General features: G+C 39.1%; 1 protein-coding gene across 6 annotated transcripts in view; it reads right to left on the bottom strand.

The window, feature by feature from the left end:
- Positions 1-22,392, bottom strand: part of CMC1 (C-X9-C motif containing 1) — a 59,289-nt gene that overhangs the window by 12,437 nt on the left and 24,460 nt on the right. For 3 of the 6 annotated variants that reach the window (XR_004841500.1, XR_004841498.1, XR_004841499.1), the window contains exons 3-4: positions 3,674-3,764; positions 1,378-2,274 (exon numbers count right to left, since the gene is read on the bottom strand). Coding sequence is in view for 3 of the 6 variants with exons in the window: in XM_035890709.1 (XP_035746602.1) it covers positions 2,160-2,274; positions 3,674-3,764; positions 17,081-17,099 (225 nt within the window). In the remaining 3 variants the exon portion in view is untranslated. Of the gene's footprint in view, positions 1-236; positions 2,275-3,673; positions 3,765-17,080; positions 17,147-22,392 lie in introns of those variants that run through there. The other 3 variants (XM_035890708.1, XM_035890710.1, XM_035890709.1) reach the window with 2 other exon arrangements.

Here is a 22,392-nt window from a genome sequence, read left to right as displayed (position 1 = left end):
CACACAACAGCGTAGGTAAAGAGAAATGTATGGCTGACAGCATACCTCAATACACGCAGTGTCAGGCTCGACAGCAGAGCCTGGTTATCAGTGCAGAAGTGAGTTGTTACAGTCCTTCACATAAAGCGTGTATGGAATGGTGGGGGAGCAACACCTGCCGGTTAAACCGGGCTTTGTTCCACTACAGGCATTAACTCCTTCCCAGCACTACCAGCCAGTGCACGTCGGCAATGAACACCCACTGCTGGTGCTGTTGCCTGTATTCACCAGCTGTGGTATGGACCTGAGTAAGACACAGGTGAGCCCTCGGTGCAGGCCCGTACCACTGGCAGCACACAGCACTTGCCTGCAAGAGAACACTCGCCCCCAACCAAACCCTCTTTGGAAGCACTTCTGACAAAAATTACAACCACCCAGGTTTGCTATCCAGAGAAGTTACAACCACCCAGGTTTGCTTTCCAGAGAAATTACAACCACCCAAGTTTGCTTTCCAGAGGCTGAAAATGTAGCTGATTTTCATAGTGGGATAACAGGACTGTTGAAAAACATTTCACCATCTACCTTAAGTTTCCTCTTTTTTTAAATACATACAGGGAAACAACCAATTTTCCACCAACTGACCTGGAATATTTCTGTTTTTCAAAATGCTTGAACTAAGGAGCCCAGAGCAAGTACAGGTGTAGGAAACTTTATTCCACAGAAGCTGTTCTAAGATGGTTTGTTTTAGAGCTGAGTGCCACTTAAGTTTGCCCAACAAGACTGAATGCTACACATCCTTTCAGTGTTTCATTCACAAGCATTCCCTTAATGCTCCAGCCAATCTGCTGTGTAATAGCAGAAGCACTATTATTATTGATTATTCCAGTAAAAGGCACAGAATAAAGAGCAAGGACTAACCTGCAACAGTAACCTCAAGTATGTCACATACCTGTGTCCCGGAGCCTAAACTGAATTTCCCACATGAATAGCTTTAGAGCAGTACTGGTTGTGTGGTGAAACAGTACTAAAATAAACAAGTCAAATTTTGCATGTTCTGATGGAAGAGTAACAAATCCTACTACTTACTCAGGCAAAAAAACTTTTTTTGTAAAATCAGGCCATTAAAGTTACTGTGTGAGTAAGTTTTCTAAGTGTAGCCTTTCCTTACTTGTAAAGAATTTTTTTATTTCAAAATGCTTCAAAAGATACCCTAGAAGAGTAACATCACTATCTCTAGTGAAGCCATTTATGCATTTGAGAGTTCTACAATTAAGCAGCTTCAACTACCAGTATAAGAAAGATCCTTTGTCGTCCCCTTTCTAAATCGGGACTTGCTTACACTTAGTTTCTGCAAGAAGTGGCCTGTGTCTTACACACCTAGTTTAGTCATTCACTCACCTCTACCCATAGTAATTTTGCAAGCGTGGTCACTTGCTCACTCCTGAAGTGTGGCAGCTTATACAATCATCTTCGTTCTGAAAGAGGAAAGCAGGGGAGGATACCGCACTCGATGATTTTGCCTCCGGCGTGCCTGAGTCTCCCATTCTCAGGGAAGGTCTCGATCAGGCGACTTTTTTCCTCTAGAGTTGAAACAGTCAGTCTGGGCCACACAGAGGCATTGGGGCATCCATCTCTTCCGGCAACACAGACTCATCAGGCTCTCATATGACTCAACGTTTTCATGAAAAAGATACATCAAATTGGTCCAAGAAGCTCAGCTCTTCTGCATTTGCCACCCTTCTCTTCTTGTAAGAGCATCAAGAGCATCTCCATACACCCTCAGCTTCAGATGACAAATAGACCAATTTTAATGTATACCCAGCTTGTGATCAGTTAATACAACTTAAATTATTCACCCTTAAGTTTTTATGTAGCCTGCCACACATAACTAGCCACAAGCCTTAAATTCCAAAAGGCCATTTGTAAATGAGTTTCCAAATCTCAAGTCCAGACAGAGGAACAGACCTTTGCGACTTATCTTGCAAACTGTGACAGTGTGCTTTATATCTTTAATTACAGAAAATAAAAAAAAATACTTTTAGGTTCAGAGATTATTTTATTCTCCATTTATCTCATTTTGCGTTTTTCTGTTAAATGGGGGTACAGATGATTTAAGTCTGTTTAAATCAATTCAAATCAAAGTTGGATATAAAATCTGAAAAGTTAGTTTTAAGTTTCAACTACACATTTGAGGTAAACTTCTGTCTTTTTTTCTTAATTCCAGTTGCTCTGTATTCTTCTCTTTGCTTCAAATACTCTGTTTTGCATTCCTCATAGAATAATGGATCAGAATAGCTACAAGACAGACAAATACATAACAATGTTTTTCATCTTGGAGTATGGAACAGATATAGCACGAGTAACACTCATAACTGATCTTCCTTTCACACTCAAAGAAAATTTGCCTGCCTTCAATAATAAAATACTTTTTTTTTTATAAAGTGCATAAGCGGTTACATTTATCTTCCTAAACTCTAAATACTGAGCTGGTCTGCATTCTTTCATGACATTGCTCTCTCTTGAGGCACGGTCCTTTTCAAGCCTCTACAGTGAAGCCATGAAGAGGAAAGGTAGAAAAAAGGAAAGACTTTTGGTACTTCAGTTCAGCTAAATAATTTGTTATTATTTGCAGTCAGCATCCTCAGCATGGGAATCTGCTGGAGTACACTTATATTTATGCACTCAGGCAACTACTGGGAACAGGTTCAAGTGTACGCCTTGAACAGTAACCATGTAGGTCCTTAATCAGTGAATTCCATTCATTTTTTTTCGTAATTTTGATATGAAGTATAATTATTCAAGCACTAAACTTTTTTTCAGTAGTGTATATTTTGGGTATTGCTTTTTTTTTTTTAAAGGCAAAATTTTATGCAGGGTACAGACAAATAAAACTGAATAACTCCAGCAAGTTCTCACTGCAGTTAGACTTGAACTCTTACCTGGCTGCACATGTTTTTTCATCAATTCCTAAATACCTGAGAGTAACTGTCACTCATTTAAAGGCATTTAATCTTAATCTCTGGTTTAACAGGACAGGACACACATTCCACCAAAAACCAAACCAATGCCCTTCTCCCCCCAGTCAAAAAATCCCCAACCTTCACCCTGGGAAATTCAAGAATCTAACACTTCAGCCTGGTAGCACTGGGGATAAATTAGGACTTCCAAAAGACACATTTCAATCCACCATGGCATCAAGGTGACCCCTTTCGTATCTCACAGTTTCCCATCACTGCTGCTGTTGCTGTTCACAACAGCAGGACTCTTCCAGGACAAAGACTAAATCTTCAAAAACAGTTCAAGAAGCAAAATCAAAACAAACTTTATCCTGTCTCACTAACAGAGAAGGAAGGTGCTTCTGCTGCTCACCCCTACTCCCCACATAGGTAATACAGCACAGCGAATACAGGGCTGCATGTTGTCTGGGCTGAAAATCTAGATCTGACACCATTTAAATGAGGACGAGAGTCTTTATAGCCATAGGGCAGCTTTATAAAGGAAATAAAATCTTTTCAGGTAGGGCCCTGACCAGCACACGTTTTTCTAAAATGAAGATGCAATTTTGAGAACATACATCAAAGTCGCTAACCTTGCAAAACCCGTTTTGAGAAGATTTAAGAGTTCTGCTCATTCTAGATTAGTATAGACCATACAACAAAAAAAAAAGCCCAACAGAAACTCATGAGGGACTTACTAGCCAACCAGACAATCTTTCAGTGCTGTGTTCTCTTGCCGACACTTCACCACCATAAGAAGACCAGTTTCTTGACAGCATTTGGTGAATGCTGGGAAAAAAAGAAAAAAAAAAACCCACAAAATAAAGTTAGTAGAATGACAATTGGTAAAATAATCCTGCTATGTCTATACTATTCCATATAAAAGACCTCAGAGACCAGATATTATCATTATCATTATTATTACTACCACCATAGTTGGCCTGGAGTCTCATACTGTTTGTAAGGTCTTTGTCACTTATTTAGCTACAAGATTTTAATTGGGATTCTCCCCTTGTATCATAGAACATGATCACACTGAAGCAAAGAAATTAACTCTCCAGCCAATGAGACTTTCAAGCCAGTATTCTTTATTACAGTGCTGGGGTCGCACTGGGATTTTCCTCGAGGTGCTCCCATCCAGCCACGGCTTCAGAGGTCTTATATTTACAAAGTCGTTGCATATTCTTAGTTCTTCTGCGAAATGATCATCTTAAAGGCTACAATGTCCTTGCAGTGCGATAGCTCTGTTAGTGTAATAGCTGAGTTAGCTGATATTTAGCATGCTTTGAAAAAGGGTTAATTTTCTAAATTTCCACTATGCTGTGCTGTATCTTATATTTTATTCTTACTTCCATTTTCTTATTTCAACACACATACTGCTGTTGCTAATACCAACAAATTTCTGAAGTTATTCTTGCAGCAAATCCATGATTCTTGCACCTGCTTTTCATACTGACTACTCAGGTCTATTCACAGCAAAACAAACGGAAGCACAAAAAATTAGGTAAGCCATGGCTGCTAGCATTTCCTCTACAATGAAAGCTGTTGAAATTGCTGAGGCACATTTGTATCTACAAATTAAGAGGGCAGTAATGTTGACAGCAACCGTTGTCTCAAGGAAATGCCACTGGCGATCACCTCTTGTGAAGGTTCCCCTTGGGAGAGGCGATAAGGAACTGTGAGATTATGGTTGTTTCCTGGCATTTCCAAAAATCCCTCCTGGAAACGCAAGGAGAAAGCCAGCAGTTTATTAGCTGGGAGTGCCAAATCATACTAAGGGTAAATCACATTACCTATACTCAATCTATATGTACATTATGTTTATGTACATTCAGTATATGCACACTGAATATCATGTCTGTCTCTTGTATAAGCTCAATACATTGCTCTTATTCTGTTGTGTCCAAAAACTTGTACTTCATGTACTCACACCACAATCTTCCTCTTTTTGTGCACAGTGATCGGATACATAATATTTTCAGAAGTAGCAATTTTTGTATCACTTCCATTCTTTAAGCTTACTGTATAGACACACCTTCTGAAGTCATGCTGGGAATCAAAAAGGCACCTCAAACACCTGCACGTTATTGACCACGTGAAAATACGGGCACGACTGTTAAACATACCAACCATAGTGTAGTCCTGTATCTGTCCTTGTACATCTTCAAGACATTTAGCTGAAGTTTCAGATTTGCCTACTAAGTAACCGTTGATTCCATAGGATGATGTAATTTCCACTAAATCAAAACTTATATAAAAACGAAAACAGATTTGTGCCTATAGAAGCAGCAAGATGGAATCCTATCCTTTGTTCACAGCAGATGCCCACTGAAATGGGCATTGAGCAATCGCAGACCTCAGTGGAACAAAATCCACCTTCTAGCATCCTGGACACTACTAACAAGACTTTAAGGAGAAAGTGATCCAACAGCTGCAAGGAACCCCTAGGTGAAGCTAATCTGCTTGCCCATGGCTATATTCATTGCACTTTTGATAAAATAACTTACGAAAAAAATTACTGTTTGCTGAAAGTGTTGATGACAGTCTTAAGTGTCCTTACACTGCCAAACCTAAATATATCTTTGCAAAACGTTGCAAAGAACTGACATCTTATCTACTTTGAACATATTCTTGATGAACACTTAAAACGTGCTTCTGCACAGCACCTCACGTTATACACTGGTAACATTGCCATACGCCGCCTTGAAAATGTACCAGATGAAAGTATGCAAAAAATGGGTTTAAATTAGCTAGTTAATTACTGGTTGGGAAGACACTAACCTGTGCTCAAAGGTATCTATTAACAACCATACTCAGTTTCTAAGATCTTGTTTGGTGTGTGTTTTAGTTTAGACATAAAATTAGCCAAATACACAAGCACAACTTAGAGGATATTTCTGAATAGCGGAGGCTTACAAAGCAGTGCAAGCTCAGAACAATACAAGAAGTGTGCTATTAGATTATCAAAACGTTTCTTTAGCTTTTAAAGGTGAATCTGATGTTTCTTCTCTTGTTTCTGGGACTGTTTATATTGAACATCCCTACATCAGCATCCCACAAAAATCATACCTATTATCACGTTTCTAGAAACGTGCTGTGTTTTTTTCTGGGAAAAACATCAGAAGCCTGTGAAAGCTTATGGTTTGTCTATTGCCTAGTTTGATTTCTACTCTCTACAGGCACTTCTTTAAGTGCTGTTCTGGTTTGGAGGGGGTTTTTTTTGTTTGGTTGGGGTTTTTTTTTTTTGGTTGTTTTTTTTTTTTTTTTTTTTTTTTTGTAGCAATCATTCCTTCTGGAAACTGTGAAGTAAAAAAACCACTGCAGACAACAGGAGGTCCCTCTCACTTGTTAGTTCACCAGTCTTGATTGGTTCAAGGCGTGATGTCCCAGTGAACAAAACCTGAACTGCAATTGCAAGCATTCCCTGGCTTCAGAAGGCCCCGCTTGTGGTACACAGCCAGGCACTGTTGCAAAGTGATAAAAATGCTTCCAGCTATCTAGCTTTGGTGTTGCTGATGCTTAACAACAGAGGGGGGGAAAAAGGAGCAGGTTAGAGCATACTGGGCACCCGCATATGAGCAATCAAAATTGACTATCCCTCTCTCCTCTTACTTCCAGCACTTCAAAATCCCTTTGGCAGTCACCTAAGGAGTGTGCAAGACAGGTTTAGTTACAAATATTTACCAGAAACCTTAGGGGAGTCTGGAGAATGTTGTTTTATTGTGCTCTGTCTTGCTCACAACTCTTTTGTGAAACAAAACATCTCAATGTTGAGCAGCACAAAGAGTGTTAAAACTACTGGTTTGGAGAATGATCTCTCATATGGTGCACAATAGTTTCAGATATAATCTCAAACCAAGAATTAATCCCATCTCTGTAATCTTGACAATCACTACTCATTCCTCACCCAAGCAGTATCTGCATTGTAGACCAAAGCTTCAGGGTGCGTAGCAAGATACCACAAAAGGAGCGGATGCACAGGATCTGATTACAAACCCATTGTAGTTTTAACACTTTAACAGCTACAAGCGGCAATCAGAACGCTAGGGAACCCAGTCTCACACTCAAAGGAACCTGCTTCCTGATACCGCACACGATACAAAGAACAATTGCTCTTTCAAAGCAGAATTGGTCTTTTAGAAATCTTGCGCATCACCCAATCTTCACGACTTTAGCGAAGGGCTTTCCATGACCTTAGAAGCTCATATATTGTTTTCTTTCTCCTTGCAAGCGGCAAGCTACCAAAACAGAACCTCAAGCAGCAGCGAAACTAAATGCAAATTTGGGGAGTCTGCAAATTCAGTGTAGATTGTAACAAAACAGAAAGAAATGTTTCAAACAAACAATAAAGATTATCCCCAATATTCATAAATACAGGCTAAATAAAATGAGGGATGGAGCTCAATACAACAAGAGTGAAAATGCCCTGTTGGAAAAGGAAAAAAAGCTTGCCCTCCACAAAATGAACCCTGATGAGGCTTTGCCAGGACAGCTACGTATGTCCATCACTGAATGCTCTATGCACAGAGCAGGACAGATCCAGCACTGCGTCAAAGAGCTGCAGGTGCCTATCAGTTACCACGGAAACTGGCTAGGGACCCCTCTTTCACCTGCAGCAGTTATGGTTCATGACATCATATCCGAAATAGGTTAGCCCCACGGGCTCTTCTCCATGCCACAGGCTGCGTCCGAGGGGACGCACACTGAGCAAAGAACTCTTCTTGAGGATACAGTTCACTGAACAGTTCATCAGTTCAAGGCCAGATTTCGTCATCTTCCTCTCTCTCACGAAGAAAGCTTCGTGCTTCTGTTGCAAGGCAAATCCAAAGTAAGTTTGGGGCACAGTTCTGAGAATTTTAAGTCTCGTTACTTTTTGGCCATTAGAGCCACCTAGAGAGATTTTAACTGCTAAAGCAAGCTTACAGTTTAGCACCATCTCTAAATCAACTGAGGGTTAAGGCCAAATGGTATCTTTGCCACGACGAAGGTCTGCTTTCAACTGAACAAAAGCTGACCAACCTTATTTGAATGACAGACTATTATTTAATAGACTTGACAGTTGATTAAAAACTGCTTTAAGTTACAGAGCACTGTTTCTATTAAGGTTTCTTTGATAATTAGCTAGAAGGCTGACATAGTAAAGAACTTTGTTTACAAAGATCTTTACAGTCCACGTAAATCTTTGCTGACAAACAGTATCTAAGAATGTTTTTCTTTAGTATTTTTAATAGCTTTTCCCCCCAACTCTGTTTTATAACTTTAATACAAGATAATACGGATGGAAACCAAAGTGAAACAGGGTTACAGTTCGCTTATCTCAGCATAAGGACTGGGTAAATGATTTCCCTGTCTAGCCAAGCAGTCAGAGAGGCATATGCAATAATTGGCACATTAAAGTCTTGATTTTCAAATTTTAAAAGATCAGATGCATCACCAGAAAGGTAGTGATGGCAAAGCTGGTGGGGGTCCACCAACAGATGTCCTGGTACATATAATTCTTAACTAAAAAAAAAAAAAAAAAAGGAAATAAAAAGCCAGGGTACTGCCCATTTTTATCTTGGAACATACTCATAGGTTAAAGAAATATTTGCTCCCCTATGATAAAAGTAAAAACTTGTAGGATTTTGACTCAAAGGGACAAACCAAGATCTGGCACAACACAGAGCCACAGCTCTGCTGCATAAAGAGGATGATTTTCTTCCACACCATTAAACCAGAGAAGGTTAAATTTAACACTCTTAATCTCAGTGTCTGCGGACCTACAAACAGCGGACAAGAAAGCCAAAACACTGTATTTAAGATGCGACTGTTCTTTATGCAGCCTAAAACATCCCTCCTCCCCCAACTAAAGGTAGGCTGGTCTCTTCACTGGGCTGCACTCAAAATGAAATGGCAGAATCTGTGTGGTGACCCACAGAAGTTTCAGTTACATTACATATAAAGGAAAGACTTTATGGAAAAAACTGTAACACGCTGCCCCAAGCATTAAAAATAATCAGAAAGTTTTTAATTTTTTATAATTTAATAAAAGGGAATAACCAGTAAGCAGATTATATTTGTAGGGGGTTTTAAAAGGTTGGGGTTTTTTTTACTTGAAATATTTAAAAATGTTAGATATTTAATTATTTCTTTCAGCTGACGTGAAAGTCTTTCCATGGGCAAAGCAAGAGAAGAACAAAAAGTGTTTGGCACTTATCTCCCGACAACCTGCTGCATGGAACCTGTGTCGATATAACAATGCCAAGGGATCATCATTATTATTTTCAGTGTATGAACTGTATGTAGCATGAAGGCTATTTCTGAAAGTTCATTTTTTGCAGATTCAGGTTATAACAACACTTGGTACTTTCCTATTGACTCATACTGCGAAGTGTTGTGCAACTCAAATTAGAACTGTAGTTTTATCAATCATAATTATGTATCTTAACTTTGCAGATGTTCTTGTACACAAAATAAATGAAATCTTCCCCATTATCAAGATAAATTGATCCTCTTGGGTCTGGCTCTAGTTTATTTAAAGAGTTTACAATTTTACTACTTAAGAGAAAGTCCTACAGAGGTGTTATCTCACCATTTATATTTTCTCAACACTTATGATACTGCTATCACACTCTTAAAATAAAAAAAAAAATTAAAAAAAAAAAAAAGCCTGTATCATGATCCAGACCAGGCTTATGTTTTATTCCTGGCATAGGTTTTTTCTTGACACAAAAAGGAAATAGTTTTGTTGAACGTTTGGGTCATTCCTTGAGCTCTACCACTGGGTGGAGAAAAGATGCCCAAGTAACAAGGCGAATCTGGGGGGCAACTGTAGGAGGAGGAGGAGGAAACAGTTCCCTTTAAAATGTACATAAGGACAAGATTTTAAAATCTATGTTTGTAAAATGTGCACAAAAACATTAAAATTATACAAAACATTATCAGCAACATTGTATGGCAAAGTTGTTATGCTTTTAATTTTGTATTAAATTGTGATTTATTAGCTTGTTATTTTGAAGATTACTCAGTATGCACAGAACAGATTACTGGTGCATTTAATGAGCCAGAGGAAGTAGTAGGATGAACATGAAAAGATTGTTTTACATTGTGGAGTACAAGCTATTTGATATTTCCAACACAGTACAAAAGAAAGCTTCTCTGTAGATTGATCATGGTTCAGTTAACATCACTGAATATCTAATACCTCCAACTCAATTAATTCTCACCTGATTAAGATCAGTCTGATATTCAAACTAAATCATCTCTCCAGTCAAGTAGAAATCAATATTTCTGATTTTACTTTTAAATTACAATAACAAATAAAATAGATGCATCGTCAGTATGCCAGGAGTAGCTTTCCTATTCTAGTCTACTATGGCATGCATAACACAGCTGATTAAAGAATTATTCTAATTTGAGCAACAATATATATAAGACAGATTAATTTGAATAGAGGGAGATAGCATGAAATAATTAAATGCATCTTATATAGGGCAAGGAGAAAATTGACATAAAATAACCTTGATTCTTTCAAGTGAACCTCTGTTATCAGATCAAATACTTTGTCTCCACTAATATTCATTTGCTACAACATGAAAATAATCACATACTTTCCATTTTCCTGCCCATCTCCGCCCCCGCAAAAAGCTGCTCCATTTCAGCTTTTGTAGCTCCAACATACTGCTGGGGGCATCTGTCCTGGGGCAGATGTTCAATACATGGTAGCACAATGCAGGACTGGGGCAGAGAAATGATTCCAGGAATCCAGGAACTTTAGGGAATGGACAGTCACTGTGTTCAAGATCTCTTCTCCTGCGCAATCTTTTTCCAGGGCTCTGTCAGCGTGGAAAACCAGCTTTGCCTTAAAGTATACAACGCAAACAGTGGATCCTCCAGTAGACTATAGTATTCCTTGCATTCCAGTATGAAATGCTGAAAAGTCACTTGTCTCGTGATGAAGAGGTAAACGAACGTACAGCAGGAGAGGATCATCAGGAAGGCAGATAGCACAACTGTGATAGAATGTCTCCCCAAAAACTAGAAACTGTTTCTCTAAACACTTGCCTTGGGGTAAAGAATACATGTTATCAATATCCTAGAAACAGATTTGAAGACTTGGCTTTAGGGAACATTTACACAATTAGACATGAGAAAGTGGCATACTGAACCAGAGAGAAAGGGCCCGTTTGTCCCTTATACCATCTTTCTCAGAAGCTGCTTCAGAAAAAATGTGCCAGAAAGTCTACATTACGGGAAAACATTTTCTCAAGTGAAGCTTCTCCCTAATCCCTCTCAACTGTAAGCTTGGCTTATACCTTGAGGCATAAAGTTCTCACATGCCTTTCAAAACCTGTACGATCACTTGCACAGTGGGTCTAAACTGACAAGCCTCCAGGAGAAGAGGAAGAAGAAAGAAGAAAAAACCACCCCAACACCAAAAAGGCCTGTGCTAGCCTGGTTTCCTTCAACATCTACCTGGCCCGGCTTGCTTAAACCCTAGCTACTGCAATTGTGGTTATTTGTGTCATACCATGGATGCCCTTTTCATTAGCAAGTTTTCAAAACCCTGCTGCAAAAATTAATTGGCCTCAAAGTATCCCTTGGCTGGATGTAGAATAGGAGGCCAAAGCAGTAGGGAGGAAAGGCACTCTACGCAGATCAGAAATATTGGGGGGTTGTGTTTTGCTGGGGTTTTTTTTCAGTTCAGAACAACCCAGTCATTTGCTCTGTAAATGCCATCTACCTTCACTTAGAAGCAACAATCTTAAAAGTTTTCATCTCTTAAATGTATAGGTATTACAAGTTTCTGGTTTTGGACAACTGCTCACACCTGGCAAGAGCATTTCTTTTCTGAAATTAAGGCTTAGAAGGGGCTTTTCAAATGAATATAGGAAATCAATGGCTTATTTAAACTTTGTTTCAAAAGTTATAAAAAAAAAATATTGTTTTTTCGTTTGTGTTGTTTGTTGGGGGTTTTTCTGAAACCACAATACCACACCAATTCCGAAAACACATGTAAGGCATGGAGAGATTCTCCAACATAATTCAAAACAGAAGTCATTGCTCAGCTGTTGATCTACTTTTTATTACAGAAACATTAACAGGGTTCCTGTTGTTTTCAAGCCCAACAATCCTTAAAGAAAGAATTTCTGGAAAAGAAGGGGATTTTAAGAAACTAGCATCAAGGAATGACAAGTAAATCCAAGAAAGCCATGAACGATGAAGACACAGTCCCATTTCCATACGATGCAGAGCCTCACACCGAGGGAACCGCTCTCACCAGACTCACTATACATGGCCTGCAGTCCAAAATTTGCTCCCATTTGGACAGAGAATTGCAGATGTTTGTCAGAGCTATATCCATAAACCCAGAAGCAAGGCACAGCCCCGAGCAACAGCAGTGAAGTACTTCCGGCTGTCCCAGTTAACCCACACTTGTCCACAGCAGATTGTTGGACCTTTTCTTCCTAATTTCATAATGAGCAGTAAGAGACAGTAAATGAAACTGAAACCCAGCAAGTATAAGAAAAATTGTTTCATTTAAAAAAAAAAAGACTGAGGATCACAGCTGAATACAGTAATTCACGCCAATCCAATCAGTACAACTAACAAAAACCAGACAAATACTTAAAACAGATAACAAAACCACACCAGATTAAAGTAATTAATTAAAAAACAGAATTCTGAAAAAAATATACATATGCAATCTCACAGTATCTTCAGCAGTTCTTAGTTCTGCCGCTTGGACAAGGACAGGTCAGCTCTCCTCATCCTACCTTTCTGTATCAGTGCTAATCACATGAGATCGGATTAAAATTACTTTTGGAATGTAAGGGGCAGAAAGATTAGTTTTCAGTTTGGTAAGGATTCTGAATGCACACATTAAACTTGACTAGGGAAAATGTCTTCCTGAGTAATCACAGAGCCAGAAAACAAGATTTAAGAAAACCCCACACCTTAAAATGTCAGATAGTACTTTCCTGACTATTGCTGAATGCTGACAAAATGCTGTGGTAGACACAATTTATCAGTAATACGCCTTTAGTCCCTAGAATTTCAATAATACTTGGACTTCAATAGCAAATGGAGCTTTGGCACAGATGATGCAGAGAAATATCTTCTAGTTAGCTTTAGTGTAGTGGTCACAAGCTTGACCTGATCTGATCTCCCACCCTGGACTTCCAGATTTGTCAGCATTTTTTGTATGCATGTGTATACGCACTATCTATACATACACGTCTGTGTGTATTTTACCCCAAACACACAGAAACATAGTACCCTGTCACATTTACGAAGTTCCAGCAACCCAGCTCTTTAAGAGCTAAGAGAAAAGTTCTCCTGCCCCTGACTAAGCAAGACACCCACAGCGCACAGCAGTACAAAGAAGAGGGTTATGTCCTCAGAAGACAGGGGAGAAATAGCAAGGGCACAACTATTATGTATAAGGCTTTGTAGCAACTGTATTTTGTCAGGCAAGGCAGATTTAAGTGCTCAAAGATGACAATCTGCTGGGCTATTCAGGCAGATCTGTCAACAAAAGCAGACCTCCTTTTCGTCCCATTGAAATTATTAAAAAAAAAAAAATCCTTTTAAGCAAAGTAAACACGCTGCTGTTAAACAGTTTACTTGGGTAAATCATGATTTGTCTACTAAAGATACTTGCTTTAGGAATGTTCTTGTCAAGTACAAGCACTGCCTTCTATAATAAGTTTCCAGGTAAAGCACACCCGACGAGCACAGCCACCTGGTTAAACTGCACTGTTTTTAAACAACTGCTTCCTTTAAGACTGACTTGATCTAATTTTCCTCCCACCCTGCAGTAAGTATCCCTGACATCAAGCATTACCATAGCAGGCGCTGGAAGAGGCAGAACTGGAACAAATGCAAGTTCCCCCATGGCTACTGTCTGTCACTGCCTCCTTCTATATAAACAAGTGCATCCAACTTGAGCTGCGCAGAGTAGCCTCGCTGCTGCTTATCCTCCTACCTCCTTCGGGAGCTGCTGAGCCACTCAGGGACAGCTGAGAAGTTAGCATAACAGATGATTAGAAGAAACAACATCCCCCTCCCTCTATCCCATAGTGACTGACTCTTTAGCTGAACTCCAAAGTTAAAAAAAAAAAAAAAAAATCTATTTATAAAAGACAGAGATTCACTGAGTGGCAGAAATAGCAGTAATGTCCTTGTACCACACGGTGGAGATAGAGCAGGTCATTTATGTAACTCCTGAAGAAGCAATTACACAGCTATTCCACCATGACACCAGCTCTGATTTACAGCATGTTGCTTCAGGGATATTTCCCCCCCTCCCCATTCAATTTACTGTACTTCCAAAAGTATGATTTTCCAATACTGAAGGTTGTGATTGTTACTGTTATTTTTTTTCCTCCCTCCTCTGAATGAAACAAAATATCCTCTAAGCAAAAGTGAAACTGATTTCAGGGTTCCAGCTGGAGAGTGGGAGTAGGATGGAGCATACAGAATAGGGTCAAAATTTCAGGCCTTCTGGGCATTCCAACAAGGATACAATATTTAAGAATAATACACTTATGCTCTTTTAAAAGAGGAAGTGACTTTACCTTACAGGTCATGATTCATCCTATATTCCTTCACAACCATCATTCGAACATCTCCAGAACAGGCTGCCACGTACCTACCTTGGTTTCCAGTACATGTTTAGACTCTCTCTTTTTGAAAAAATTACTAGCCAGCATGGAGGTGTGGAAAGAATTTTTTGAATGAGGTACTACTCAGTGTTTGTAAGGATGACAGAACCAGAAGCACAATTTTTCAGAAAAAAAATAAATTGTGCTGTGTCTATATTCTGAACTGTATACTGAACAGTAACTTGACACTTTGCAATGGTGGCCATGGTGTGATAAAATATGTATAATTACTTTTGAAAAAGAAAGTACATCATTGACTATGTAGGCAGTTAGAATTTCAGACTTCCCTATTCATTTTGTGCTTTTGAAGAGATGGGTTTTAACAAAGTGACAAGAAAGCAAACTACCAACACTTAGCGAGATCTGGAAATTCATCAGTAAGTGTGTAACATTTATCTGCCATCTTCTGTAAATCAGTACTTGTTTTGAATAAATGACCACGATAACCAGGTAACTAAAAAGGCCTGAATACCAGACAGCAAATAATCCAGCCACCAAACTCTTCCTGTATCTTTGAAGCTGTTACACAAAAGCTTTTTTAAATGACAAAGCACTACAAGTCAGTATTTGGAAAACTCTTCACGAGCACTGCGCGCTGCCCTGCAGGAACAGGGCGATTATGATGCTTCCCTTGATCAGGAACTCCACCATTCCACACATCCCCCACCCTGAGCCAGTAATACGTGCTTTCTTCAAACTCTTCAGAGCCATTAAACTCAGCAGATGAGGCCAGCGCTGTTCAGAACGATGCAAGACCAGCAGATTACTACAACCACACTTACAGAGCAGTTCTGTTCTGGACCAAAAGCTTGCATAAAGAGAGCAATCAGCTCAGGTGCTTCTGCTCACGGAGGGAAACTTACCACAGAAGGAAGGAAAAAAATCCTAAAAACAACCAACACACCCTCCCCTCTAACCTACCATGTCTTTTGGTCCGACGCATAGCTTCCAGGAAGCATTTACTGCCCAGGCAGATTGGGTACAGACATCAAGCATCAGAGAGCAGGAGAAGGGAGAATAGATGACATAAGAGCCCTGCTGATCAAGTCATTTATTTTGACAAGGAAGCACCAGGCTGAAGCCGTGATGTCACACCCAAGCACTCAGCAGATACAACCAAGCAGATGCTCCTGTGACACTACTGGCCACCAGAAACACACAGTACTGTCCCAAAGAACGCTACGTGCATAAGGGGTTCTATTAATAAACCTGATTATACTGAGAAATTAAGATATGTGGCCATTTCTCCACAGCAAAGGTTGTAATTTTGAAGACAGTAAAATTAAACACTTGTAGACAGAGGACTTCTAAGCAAGCCTTTGACAAATTCACAAAGCAAAACAAAACACACCAGGAACTCTTTTGTCAGCCATGAAAGTCCCTTGAAAAAGAGGAACTGTTCTTCAGTGCAAGGCTTAATGGACAAATGGCATAAAAACCTGTGTAACACCCTAGACTTCACTGGCACTAATCCAAAGTTAGTTTGGTACAATGAAGCCTCGGGGACAGTGCTTTAACTTCTGACAGTCAACTACACTGTGCTCCTCAAGCTGTATGCACGCATGTACTCAAGTTTGGCAGGAGGTGCTTGTGAGTCAACTACACTGTGCTCCTCAAGCTGTATGCATGTACTCAAGTTTGGCAGGAGGTGCTTGTTTAACTGCATCTGTTCTGCTTGCTCCAAGTATCCTGTTTCTGATGCAAAAAGATTTGAGAGTAATACAGTCTCAACACTGTTATGAAAGAAATGCAAAAATAATCGCATAAATGTGGTTTCCATATTTAGAAAAACAACTGCACTTGAAAGAATTTATTTAACAATTCTTCAAATATTAGCGATGCATCAGCTACAAAACCATCGACAAAAGAGACATTAAAAGTTTAGATGAGGAGAAATATATATGTGGCTTTAGTTTAGAAGCCATTTTAGTCACGCTTTTTCCCCAAGGCATGAGAATACTTCTAAGGAAGTATCATATGCTACCCAAACAAACAAGAACTACTCAGTTTCTGTCAACTGTTTTCTAAACACAGAGACAAAGTCCATTTCTAACAAGTTCAGTCACAGCATCCATGAACAGGGCTCGGGCTCCTGTAAGGGAAGATGTGACAGAATACCCTGCACATTAGCCAGTGGCACCTGAGGACACCAAGAATTCAAAGCGGCAATCAGTGGCCAGGACACAAGCAGAAACTGACGGAGGGTCTTACGCTGCCACTACCGTGGCCTTCTCAGCAGCACCACTGCATCCCTGTCTTCCACATCTACTTAGGACTGAAAGCTCTTTCGGGTGTATCCCAACTTCTATGAAAGAACCATTCCTGGTTGCGACCTCTCAGTGCTATGACTGGATGACCGTGAGTACCTTTTCCATTAATAGACTGAAATGACAAGAACATAATCTGGCTAAAAATCTTTCCTCCATTTTCTGGGTTCTGAACTAAATAAGCTTTACTCACTGAATGCAGATGTACACATGCCTCTACCACCACAGATTTGTCAGTATGTAAGTTTTTCCAAAGACTTCTCTCACCTTTATTCTGAAAGAAAAAAACCCACCCAAAAGCTAGCATATGCTGTATTAATGTAAAACCCCTAGAGGGCAACTAAGCTTCAATTTCAACCTGCATAAATATTCAGCTCCTTAACTAGTTCACAGATTATGTAAACTATTTCCTTCAATCTTGGGGTTTTTCCCCTCATTTAAAAGAAATGAATCCTTTTCATTCTCAAATCACATTACTGCTGCCTATTTAGTGTAAGTTAATCACCACTGCCCAACCAGAGACTGAGTTCTCAACCCAACAAAGCTCAAATGTGTGCAAAAGAGAACAATAAAGAAAACACATGCAAGGGCCTCATTTAAACAAAGACAGAAAACAAGCATATGAAAGTCTGAAATCACTTTCTTTGCATTAAAGGCCTTTAACAATACATCTTGTTTATTATTCAGCTTAGTATTAATTTATTGCATGGCATCTGTTTTCTTGTACAGCAGGCTGGTTGCAGGTCCCAGATTTATGAATTTAAGTTTATACTGTTGGGATTATTTGCCTGTTTTCCCCTACATACTATGATTTCAGCCTTATATATCATAAGTATTTGGGGACCAAAAAAAAAAGTGACTAAACAGCAAATAAAATGTCAAATTATTTATGGAAACCAGTTTCATTTATTTTTCAGTCTTCAGCCAGAGTCTGGGCCTGTTGCTAGTGGTAAAAGAAAATAAAGGGGAAGGAATTAGGGTCATGAAAGTAAAAAACCTTCATTCGATTCCAAATGTCATCCCCAAATTTTAGAATTGGCACTTAATTTAAATTAATTTATTAATTTTTAAAAGGCACTTACAATCCTGCGAGTCCACAACTGCATATAACCTGCAGACACACTGACATTCAACGTTAAGAGGAAGAACTAACAAATCAATACGACTCCTGAGCAACCTGAGATAGGGAGGAAAACAGCTCAAAGGAATCCTTAGCAAAGCCCAACAGTTTCTGCATGGCAATTACAGGAGATCAAATACCCTAACAAATATTCATAGCAATAGTCACCCTTGCTTTATGCATACTTAATGCAATGCCACATATGCATTGACCAACATAGTTCTCCTTCATATATGGTCTTCTCCTCATTTACATGTGTGAACAGAGACTAAAAATAACTACCAGTGGAATTCACTTTACCTAATTTTAGCCACCTAAAATTTACCTGTCTCACCTAAAGCTGATTCTGGAAGTACCTTGCTCTTCTTCTTACTGCCTTGACACAAAACTGAGAAAGAGACAGGGAGAGAGAGAGAGAGAGCGCGCAAGTTAATTCCAGAATGCAGTTAGGTCCCGCCTAAGAGATTTAAACAGGATGACTGGTTTAAACTAGACATAACTTTCAGATGACTAGAACTGGGATGAAATGTTACCCACCCTACATGACTTAACAAAAAAATCACAAAGGAGGAGGTCAAGGAGCCAACGTAAGTCTCCAAGGCTAGTGCTCCACTCGCAAGGGTCTGCTCTCTGAACACTGCAGAACCAGTATGAAGTGACCACTGCCTCACTGGAGCTTTGACAGACTGCAGAAGGGAGGAGGGCTAGACACTTTCTTATTCAGACTCACCCCCTCTGATTGTTTGAAACAGAACAGGCTTTAAGTGATCATTCTGACTTTTTGCCGCAAGTTCAGCCAAGGCTTAGAGACTTGAGCACTGCAGAACTGTTAGTACAAAACCTGCCCAAGTAAAAAGATACTGTGCAACCAGTTAGGGTTTGGACACACAGAACACTTACTACTGTACCTCTTTATATGGATGCCCATAGCACGGGGTAGAACCTAAACTTTAGTACACCAACTTTGTAATGAAACTTAAGACATTGACTGTATTGCATTAGAAACTAGGGAATTCCACCTGCTTCGCATAAAGCAATTACAGTCACTGTTGTAATTTACTCTTCATGTGAAATGCATCGAAAACACAGTAATGCAAACACTAAATAACCTTTAAGTACTTTTAATACACTCACAGAGGTGACTTTTTCTCCTCCTTATTAGAGTGGCTGAATTAGCTTTCAGGCAAGTCAGGTCATTGCAAATCAAAACACTAGGGCAATGGAGGTAATGCCAGGTCTGGAACAAACAGCACTGCACCGAGACCACTGCCTCAGAGTGAAAATACCTTTTGTGAACTACAAGCCTTGGGTAAGCTGATCAGATCAGAATTGGGCTGCACTAATAGAGTTGCCTGTGAAATGTTGCATTGGTTTCCTAAGCGAAACTAGTTATCATTTAGAAGAGAACTTCATTCTGCAGCCATGCCAGTCCAGCAGTTTTCCACAGAGATTATAACATATTTTTGAATTTAAAAAATCGAATGTGGAATCCTACCTTTCATTAACAATAGCAGCAATGAGACACTAATTAAATCTAGGTACATATATGCATATTTGGATATATAGGTAGTTGCCTAGAAGAGAATGGAACTAGCATATTTAACTTAGGAAAAAAAAACAAAAAAAACCAAAAAACCAAAAACAACAACAACAAAAAAAGTCCATGTTTTCCTGAAGTGATATTTAAATGGCAAAAGCAGAAGAGAAAAATATGAGACCAGAACCATTCATCTGAATTACTAACCTGCTGGGAGAATGCAGCTAAAGCAAAAGTTGCCAACTCTGTTAAATATCTTCCTTCACAAAGTCCGAAAATTTTTTTTTGGGGCTGTAATTTACATAAGTATTCTCTGCCCAACAATGTTTGTTTCTCAAAAGTTTATACAGTCAGTAACCAGTATTTACATGAATTTCATGGCAGAGTGAAGAGGACAGATTCCCCAAACAATATTCTGTTCTAAAACTGCTGAAGTTTCATAATTACTCAATCGATGCAGCTTATCAAAATGAACTTACACAATAGCCTTGCTGAAGCCAGAGGATTCTTTTCCACACCATTCTCAAACCCCACAAAGGACTTAAAACTTTCTCAAGCGGTTTTAAATGTATTAAAAAAACATTTCCATCACATAGACATGTATATGCTTTTTATTTTCCAACTAGTTAAATCAGGAGTAGTTTTCAAAAGTACAAGATGAGGACACCTCTATTACAAAAAGAAAGCTGAAGAACCATTGCAGTACTACTCAACAGTAATAAAGTATCATTAGATGTAGATAATATAAAATATTTTAAACATAGGACATTGAAGAGAAGTCATTGAAGGCACCAGAGAAGCTCTGAGCCCTGTCAGTACCCTGTTAAAGATTAATTAGTTTTTTAATTACTAATTAATTAGTAATTAAATCTTTAGTTATATAACCCCAAACAGTATACACACTTTTATATTCTTCTTTTCCATATTCTATGGAAAGCAATGGTAAGTTTCTAGTCATTAACTAGATACATGTGAAAGCCTATATTAAGGTAACAAGGTGGAACAGTGCCTTAAAGTAATATTAGAATGTAAACATTATGGCCTGGCAGAATTATATCCTGAACTTCCCAGCAGGCAGAAGGAATATGCTCATTTGAAACCCTGACAGTCTATGTGCTTGCCCTGCTATACTGGGTCTCACGCAGCATGCCATGTCTCTTCAATCATGTTGACTTCTGCTTTCAAATATCTCCCTCACTGAGGCGCTCCGCAATCTGGAAAGAAATGGAAGGGCGTTTCCTGCACAGCCAAACTTTGTGCAAGCTGCATTGCTGGGGTAGGAAATGGGATGGCATACAAGACAGGCACCATCTTCCCCAGGTTACTATTCAATAGCCGTATCTAGGATGGGTATCATGGACAAATTAATGCTCGTGTAAAACTTGTAACACACAGGTTTTCCATATTTAGCTCAGTTTCTTCAGCAATGTTTAGACTATACTTTTGTTATGCTTCTTAAACAATGAACAGAAAGTACCCTGTAAGTTGGAGAGTTTATATACATTAAAACACAAAGCAAAGAAACAAGAGGAGGAAATCAGGGCAGATGAGGATTGACAAAGATTATTTACACTGGAAAAAGTAAAGAGTACTTTTCACCATTGGCCTTATGAATTATTTTGACCGGGCTGTCAGATTCACTGTAGAAAATTACCACCCCAAAGGCAGAAAAAAAAGTAATGGGCAACAAAGTATAATATTAGAAGCTGTAGACTGTGGTCGCTCTTGTTTACTAGATATAATTTTCTACCTCAAAGCACTAGTTCTCCCTGTAAATTTAAAAGTTATTTTTTACGTTGTGACATTAAGGGTTTGGGGGGCTTTTTTTGTTTTAAATTCACTGTGCTCCTGAAAACAACTCTCGAATCTCAGGGTCCAACAACTTTCCTGAGCATCTCAGGGACTCAGAGGTAGAAACAGTTTTCCAGGATGGTTACTGGACAAGCCTTTTCTTTTTTCCCTTTTTTAGAAATTTCTTCATTCCAACTGCTGCTTTTATTCAGAACATTACTAGGAATCTGCCCAATGTCGGAGAACATAAATGGCTTGATATACAGAGAAAAGTTAGTTCAGACATTAAAAAAATCCCAAAACTTAGAAAACCAAAAAACATTCTTTGAACAGTGAAAAATAACTGAGCATTGGAACAGCCTGTCTATAGAAGCTGCAGCATTAACCAGATTACAGGACAGACACACGCATACTAGATATGGCCACAAGAGAAGATGATGGCCCAAAGTGTCTTCTAAAAGTCCTTTCCAGCCCTGCATTCCTCTTACACCTGATAAATGTGCCCTCCAATGTGGAGGTAATTTTCTAGAGCACTCAGGCTTGACAATCTCTTTGTAGAATAGAAGCTAATGCTATTAAAGCATGGTTACACCAGTCCAGATTGCATCAAGAAGTCCTGCTTTCAGCTCTCTCCTATGTGCTTCCACATGATACACTTCCTATACATTTCAAGCATATTAAACAACAGAGTTCAGAAGTCCTTTTTGCCAACATGTCTCCATAAAATGACTTTTAAACTATTAGATTGACAGTCTACAACCACAGGTGAGATTACATCTCAAACCACACCTTTAGAGTGCTTTTTCACCAACTTCATGAGTATCCATTAAAGCAAAGTGTTTAGGATATTTGTGTCACCAAGAAATAAAGCAAGACCTTTATCAAGCCTGGTATGCAAGTGCAATGATGAATTTACACTCATAATGTTTTACACCCATGTATGATTTATTGTTTCAAAAAGGACTATTTATCTTTAAAATTTGTTGTTGATCTGGAGGCTTGGAGGGCATGTTTAGTTTATGTTGGGGGGGGGGGGGGGGGGGGGGGAAGAAACACA

Source organism: Egretta garzetta, unplaced genomic scaffold (genome assembly GCF_000687185.1).
Source record: "Egretta garzetta isolate BGI_Z169 unplaced genomic scaffold, ASM68718v1 scaffold313, whole genome shotgun sequence".
Lineage (NCBI taxonomy): Eukaryota > Metazoa > Chordata > Aves > Pelecaniformes > Ardeidae > Egretta > Egretta garzetta.
This window is presented reverse-complemented; position numbering and strand designations above follow the sequence as displayed.